Source organism: Pagrus pagrus (assembly GCF_965226575.1).
Source record: "Pagrus pagrus genome assembly, chromosome: 10".
In the NCBI taxonomy this organism is placed as follows: Eukaryota; Metazoa; Chordata; class Actinopteri; order Spariformes; family Sparidae; genus Pagrus; species Pagrus pagrus.
The window spans coordinates 22,229,754-22,237,536 of record NC_140194.1 but is presented as its reverse complement, the minus strand read 5'-3'; the positions used below and the strand labels follow the sequence as shown (position 1 = coordinate 22,237,536).

The window sequence follows — 7,783 nt, the reverse complement described above, 5'->3', positions numbered from 1 at the left end:
TGTCATGAGGCTGTCTTAAGGCTACTGTTAGGGTTAGGGTTAGGGTTATGGGGCTAGGGTTAGGGTTACGGTCGCCTTTTGGCCGATTGACTCGAAATTGATCACGAATGTCTTCGATGCCGGCGGAAGGAAGGAAAAGCAGTTTTTATTGGATTTTAGCGGAATTTGTATTTTTGGTGAATATTTTAAAGAAAAGTGGCCTTTTAAATGAAAAAGCTCGGCCGATTTCTTCAATAGCTTCCAGGTCGTTTTACCGATTGACTCGAAATCACTCCCAAACGTGGTCCTGTACTGGCTGAACGAGACACAGCAGTCCCCATTGCATTCGGGTGGAATTTGTATTTTTGGTGAATATTTTAGTGAAAGGGGTACATTTTTCATGAAAACCTCGGCCGATTTTTTCAATAGCTTCCAGGTCTTTGGACCGATTGACTCGAAATTTCTCCCAAACGTGGTCCTGTACTGGCTGAACGAGACACAGCAGTCCCCGTTGGATTCGGACGGAATTTGTATTTTTGGTGAATATTTTAAAGAAAAGTGGCCTTTTAAATGAAAAAGCTCGGCCGATTTCTTCAATAGCTTCCAGGTCGTTTTACCGATTGACTCGAAATCGCTCCCAAACGTGGTCCTGTACTGGCTGAACGAGACACAGCAGTCCCCATTGGATTCGGGTGGAATTTGTATTTTTGGTGAATATTTTAGTGAAAGGGGTACATTTTTCATGAAAACCTCGGCCGATCTTTTCAATAGCTTCCAGGTCTTTGGACCGATTGACTGGAAATTTCTCCCAAACGTGGTCCTGTACTGGCTGAACGAGACACAGCAGTCCCCGTTGGATTCAGACGGAATCTGTATTTTTGGTGAATATTTTAGTGAAAGGGGGCCATTTGTCATGAGGCTGTCTTAAGGCTACTGTTAGGGTTAGGGTTAGGGTTATGGGGCTAGGGTTAGGGTTACGGTCGCCTTTTGGCCGATTCACTCGAAATTGATCACGAATGTCTTCGATGCCGGCGGAAGGAAGGAAAAGCAGTTTTTATTGGATTTCAGCGGAATTTGTATTTTTGGTGAATATTTGAAAGAAAAGTGGCCTTTTAAATGAAAAAGCTCGGCCGATTTCTTCAATAGCTTCCAGGTCGTTTTACCGATTGACTCGAAATCGCTCCCAAACGTGGTCCTGTACTGGCTGAACGAGACACAGCAGTCCCCATTGGATTCGGGTGGAATTTGTATTTTTGGTGAATATTTTAATGAAAATCTGCGATTTTTCATGAAAACCTCGGCCGATTTTTTCAATAGCTTCCAGGTCTTTGGACCGATTGACTCGAAATTTCACCCAAACGTGGTCCTATACTGGTTGAACGAGACACAGCAGTCCCGATTGGATTCGGGTGGAATTTGTATTTTTAGTGAATATTTTAGTGAAAGGGCACAATGTTTCATGAGGCTGGCTTAAATTATGTCAAAGAAGACACTTGTGTTCTCTCAAGTGAGGTGGATGACTGTTGCCCTCAGCCTCTTCACTTGCAGTGAGAAACAAAAACCTCTCCAGTGTGAAACAATATCCAGACACAATCTCCAGCGTCAGTTTGCTTAGCAACCAGAGTCAAACGAGGGCAACAGATCAGGCCCAACAGTGTTTATGTGAAGCCGTAATCATGTTACATGTCCCTGTATGAGTTACAAACATCAACTCATCCTTCTGAGCTTTCATGGAATAAGACCCTAAAAAGAAACTACTTTCACTTACAAATAAAAGACTTAACACCCACATATGTAAATGGAAGAGGTTGAAAGGTCACCACGTCAGGCACTGCTGATCTTCCTCTGGCATTATCAGAAATACGGCCCATACAGTTGTTACTACAGGATAAAAGCTGATACCAAAAGAGGAGGGGCCAGTCCTTCCGTTCATGGAGTCGAGTATAATCCTCAATGGAAGCATTAAATCTTAATGGAGCTGTTCAGTAGCCTTCACTATAGTCTGGCTTCTAGATACAATGCGTAAAGTGCAGGACAGATCTATTATGCACCACAGGAAACAGGTCAGCTGGACAGATTGAGACTAATGGTTCATTTGTTTCACTGTCAATCATGCCGTCGTTCCCTGGTTCAGTGTCGCACAGTGAGGGCTCCTTAACTCAATCTACAGCGTGGAGAGAAATCAAACCACTTGATCATGGAGAGGATTAAACACAGTTTATTCCTTCTTTTTGGTTTACAAACAAAAGGCACCCATTGATTTATTGTTTTAGGAGATTCACATTGACTGTGGCAAGAACTCATTTTCCTCCTTAAAGTGAACACAGTGACCTGTGCTCTTCACAATGCTTAAAGTATGACCGATGAAACACAACCACCACATTTAACAGTGAACATTGACACCAGTCTGAATGCAATCACAACAGCAGAAAAGAAACGTATTAGCGCTCTAGTAAAGCCCAAGCACATGGACCCACGTTGTGTTGACCATGTAAAAAGGAGCAAAAGAATTGTTGAGCCATGAAATCCATTAAAGCTGATAGTAAAAAAAATTAAAATAAACCACAACTTCCTCTTTGATGCAAGTAATTGATACACAGGCCATTGAATCTCACACACGCAGGAGAAAAAAAACAGACTGGTAACATTTCTACATGAAAACAGTGCATCACATAGTTTTAGCAGGAAAAATGATTTAAATAAAAAAAAGAGCATTTAGTCCTCCAAAAGCCGGATGGCAAAACTACAGACAGAACAGAATCATTATATACATAAACCAGTTTAAGTGCCAAATCCAAAAGCTGTGAGCCATCATTTAAAATGACTAGTTTCCTATGGCGCTGAAAACCTATTCAGCCGTTGTACTGTGAGCTGTAGCTCACCATGATCACATTTTCTGCCAAAGTTGGAAGTTTTGGTTACTTCATGTGAGAGACTTCTGTAGTTGTGTTTTTTGTTTGTGTTCTTATGGGATGCATAGTCCCGATGACACAGACTAAAGAAATAATTAAATAATTACCTTTAAAAAATCAATAGTTTGACATTTTAGGGAAATGTACTAATTTGCCTTCTTGCCAAAAAGTCAGATGAGAGGATTGATTCCACTCAGGTGTGTAACAAGCTGATTAGTTTAGCTTTGCACAAAGACAAGAGAACATGGTTAACATCACCTCTAAACCTCACTAATTAACATGTTTCATATTCTTTTTAAAGTTGTACGACACATTGCAGCGTTACAAGGCGTCTTCTTCGGAGCGCAAATGTTTCTAGGCAACCAGTGGAAACTCCAGGAAGTTGTCCTAGCTCAGAGATATCTTATTAATTTGTGTGCTTTAGAGGTGCCGATAGGCAGATTCACCATTTATACCTTTGGACAGAGCCAGGCTAGCTAAGCTAAGCTAAGCAGCTGCTAGATGCAGCTTCATATTTAAAAGATATATGTATCAGAGTTATAACAATCTTCTCATCAAACTCTCAGCAACAAAGCAAATAAAAATTTCAATCTATTCGTTTAATTTGGATGATTACGCATTTAGTCAAGAATATCTCATCTCACACGGAAATATAGATTTGAAACCACGATTTTTAGGGACCTTAATTGATTTGAAAAATAGATCAATGTGACTCTTTAGAACTTTGTTCCAAGTGGATTTAATGCTGATGATACTTGTGTACAATAACCGGTTTGATAAACAAACCATTGGTATGATTCAGTAGTTCCTGACATCGAAAATGAGAACATGATAAAGACCCGTTCGACCCCAACTTCTCAAATCAAGCTCAAGCAAGAAAACCCCGAAATTAGACCCGGTGTTGCTCCCCTCCCTCCCACAACACTAAACAAGATCATGGCAGCCATTCACCATCACAAAACTGACTTACTCACTCACACCGGCACGAGGAAATGGGAGTTACAACAACAAAAGGTTTATCGCACTGCACTCCAATAAACAAACACTTGCTTAATATTAAAATTACAGGCAATTACAGGATTGTTAATTTCTTGTTTCAGGAGTCACAGGAAGATTCTGGCTGTGCAAACAAGTCAGGCTGTGTTATTCTATTACATTCAGAGAGAGAAAAGTACATGTACATATACAGTAAAGTCAAATGACAAGCAATTATGTTTTATGTTTACTTTTTAAAGTATTATTTACAGCAGCTGAAGTCGGTTCAGTAAGCTTTTACTCAGTAAAATAGCCACGCAATGTCATTAGCATAAAAATACATCTGTTTGTTATATTTTGAAGTCTACCTAAATAGAGCTGTACACAAAATAATTAGAAAACATAGATCTGATTGCTTTTTTTCACATTGTTAGAATATTGAAAAAAGTTCAGGCACGATTCACACTTGCACACGTCTTTCCGAAACAGTGCATCTTTCCACCGAGTCACATGATCCTATGTAAAATGGCTCATGCTGTGAGTGACAATCACATTCCTTAATGAATTTAGGACATTCACGGGACTTACATGTAGGTGGTTGGAGCTTTTATCGCCTAAGCCACTCTGAGAAGGACACATGCAAGCACTACGAGAGATCAGCACACAGTCACACCCTGCTTCTTCAAACATTGTATTGTGCTCGAGGAGTAGGTAACAGACGAGACAAATATGACAAAGTGCACAGGTAAACCTCAGTTATGTTAATGAAGGCTTAATATGGCAACGAGGGACAATTCATACAAAAGTCCAGAGAAATCTCAAAGCAAAAAAATCTTAGCTGATTCGGTAAGAAGCAAATTTCTTATGTAACAAGGAAGGATGATGAAGGCAACAGAACGGTCCAAGTGTTTAAAGGGAAACTCCACAAATATTACACATCAAAGTGTGTTTACAGGACCTGGGGAGTACTGCTGTATATGTGAAAAAGTAGCATAAAGCGTGGCTTTGTGGTTCCAGAGGAAGCTGCATGTAATCTGATGAATTGCCTCCAGTGATGTCACTCAGTTACCGAGTTGCATTGTGGGTTTCAAAAAAGGAAGAAGAATTTGTGGAATGAAAAAAGGCGGTATCTCTGACTCTGCTGCATCAGTTCTGATCATTTGTTTTCAAACTGACCATAGGAGTGCAACACTAGACCAGTGGACCGCTTTTTAAAACCTGGCGTCCACATTACCCACAATGCAACTAAGCAACTGAGTGACATCACTGAAGGGAATTTATCAGATGACATGCAGCTTCCTCTGGAGCCACAAAAGGCTTTATACTACTTTTCTCACATATGTAGTAGTACTCCCCAGGGCCTGTAAACACTTTAATGTGTAAAATTGATGGAGTTACCTTTTAACAGCTGGTTATAAACAGCATTAATAGATGACAAATCCAACATACATGTATTTACAGAAGCATTTAAGATAGAAAATGAACAAGTAATATGACAAATATGACCTATAATAGTTACAAAAAGGAAAATGGCTGAAGTAAAGTAACAAAACCTTTCACAAAGATGGTGAGCTACACTTAGAGCTACCTGAAAAGTAGTGTACTAACAAAGACCAATGAATAAGAGTCACCGCCTATAGTGTATATCCATGACTCACTATCTTTAACCAGTTCTCAAAGCATTTAAATTCTCAGGCATAATGCAGAAAAAGAAGCCAAAAGTGACAATATCTCTCCTCTCAGCTCCACCTGTCTCATCCTCTACTGAGCTACGAGTCTGTTAGCTAAGAGGTATTTTGGCAAAAGTAGCTTCAAGACCGTCACAAATGACTTTCAGACATGTCAAAAAAAGGAACCTGTAGAAGAAGAAGCTTGAGTTTCGAGATCTGCTGATGCAAGAATGATCAGTTTGTAGGCACTGGATAAAGCCATCGTATTACAATCTACAATTGTGCTTGGTTGGAATTAGGAAACTAGTCACTGCAGTTCATTGGGGACTTACAGGAGAGTATGTTATTGTTGTGTCTTTGCAAAGCACGAAGAATGAAAGACAGTCAATGACAACTCTTGGTGAGACATGGATCAGTATGAGCGAGTCCCCCCGAAGCCCCTTCACTGTCAACTTTCTCTTTACACCAAGCTGTCAGTGCAACTGTCATAAACATTGGTTGAAATGGCTTTGGTCTTAGGGATGGGGTTAGGGGCAAGACACAGTTTAAACAATGATTCTTATGCTAGCCTGTCCCTGAACGAGCCTTTACTGAGTCAGCACAAACTAACCCTTCAACTGCCTCAAACCTAATGTGCAAAACCAGCTCCAATACCCCGGATGCTGAGTGTAGCTGCTGTCAGATGAAAACCTTTTTGTAACAGGTTTTTAAAACATTTCAACAGGGCAGAAAATAGACAAGGATCCCACACAACCTCATGACAGAACAAAAAAAATAAAAAGGAAAACAAAGTTTTGTTTTCAGGTGACAGCAGAGAAATATAGCTTACACAGCAGCTGGAGCGCTTATTTTTCAAAGATTACATGTACAGAGGGGAAGCCTGGACCGGCTGAAAACTAGCTGAGAATTGTTGCAGCACAGCGTCATCCAATGCATAGCTTAGTTTTGCAGGCAGCCAGGCAAGCAGACAAACGAGATGGAGCAGGTTTGGGTGCTCTGGAGCTTAAAAGACTGCAGGGGTAATTCTGACAACAAAGAGGGACCGGACTGACTGAAAATGAACAGAAGAAGGGCATGTAGTCCTTCTTCAACTTGTTGAAGTGCTGTTAGTCTGAGTGTTGTACATTGTGAGATAAATCCATGGCCTCTGTGTTTTACGAAATGCTAGATGAATCCAAGATATGCAACATTTAGACAGCTGTGGACTCCACTCTCGCCCAGCAGCTCCATCTGTGTCCATGGGTTTAATGGTTCCATTTAATCCTTAAGTGTCGGTGCAAAGACCAGAGACAGACAGCATGGTACCATCTAAAGGGCGTTATGCTTCCGGCACCTCTCATCATCCATATGCAGCGCTTCCTCATTTCTCCGCCCCTCCACCCGCCATCCTGTCCCAGCCTCATTATCTCATGGTGGAGGAGGCTCTGAAGTAGGAGAGGAATTTGAAGCAGAGGCTCACCACGAAGTACCAGATGTTTCTGGCCATCTGGGATCGGGCGATGAAGACGCGCCAGATGAGCACCACCAGGATGGTGTTGAAGGAATAGCGGATGTTCCTCAGCCTGTGAAACAACAAACATAAAAATGAGACAAATCGTCAAAATGACTCAAATTTTAGATTCGGCCAGGGTGAACATCTCACAAGTATGAGAGCTTATTCTGCAGACACACAAATCATGTCTGTCAGTCCAGGCCTGTTTTTAAACAGATGTTAGATGGGCCACCCCCTCCTTTTGATTCCTTAAAAACTTTTGCATGCCAAATTATTTGCATGATCTTTATTAAAGCGGAGAGTTTCACTGCCACTGTGATTGGACTATCTACTTGGAAAGATAATCTAAAAAACAATTTGGCTGGAAAAAAACCTGACTCATACTCCTGATCATTGTAAAACATAGTGGTTAACGGAAGGATAAACGGAAGTACTACAAAATTCAAATGCAGAGATGAACTGTATGGTGACCTAGATTAAATGAAAGCCACCTACTCGGCAGCTGCCTATAAGTGCTCATCACATACAGCGTTTCTTCCTGTGTCCTCATGTGTTGGCAGAATTGCTTCCACAGACTCTTACTTGTTGAGGTGTTTGCGTGCAGCAGGCAGGCCGGACAGCTCTTCATTCAGGACGTATTTTTTGGTGCCCATACAGTAATTTTCCATGTACTCCGCCCAGTGGAGCTGACGCACATCAAAATTGAACACCTACAGGAAATAATTAAAAAGCACAAGAAACTTTATCAGTAAGCT

The 7,783-nt window shown here is 41.0% G+C and overlaps 1 protein-coding gene across 2 annotated transcripts in view; it reads right to left on the bottom strand.

Annotated features, from left to right (window-relative positions):
* Positions 1-2,181: 2,181 nt before the first annotated feature.
* Positions 2,182-7,783, bottom strand: part of far1 (fatty acyl CoA reductase 1) — a 33,148-nt gene continuing 27,546 nt past the window's right edge. For both annotated transcript variants that reach the window (XM_084363862.1, XM_084363863.1), the window contains exons 12-13: positions 7,611-7,738; positions 2,182-7,098 (exon numbers count right to left, since the gene is read on the bottom strand). In XM_084363862.1, the coding sequence (XP_084219988.1) occupies positions 6,939-7,098; positions 7,611-7,738 (288 nt within the window). In that variant the 3' untranslated portion in view covers positions 2,182-6,938. The remainder of the gene's footprint in view (positions 7,099-7,610; positions 7,739-7,783) is intronic.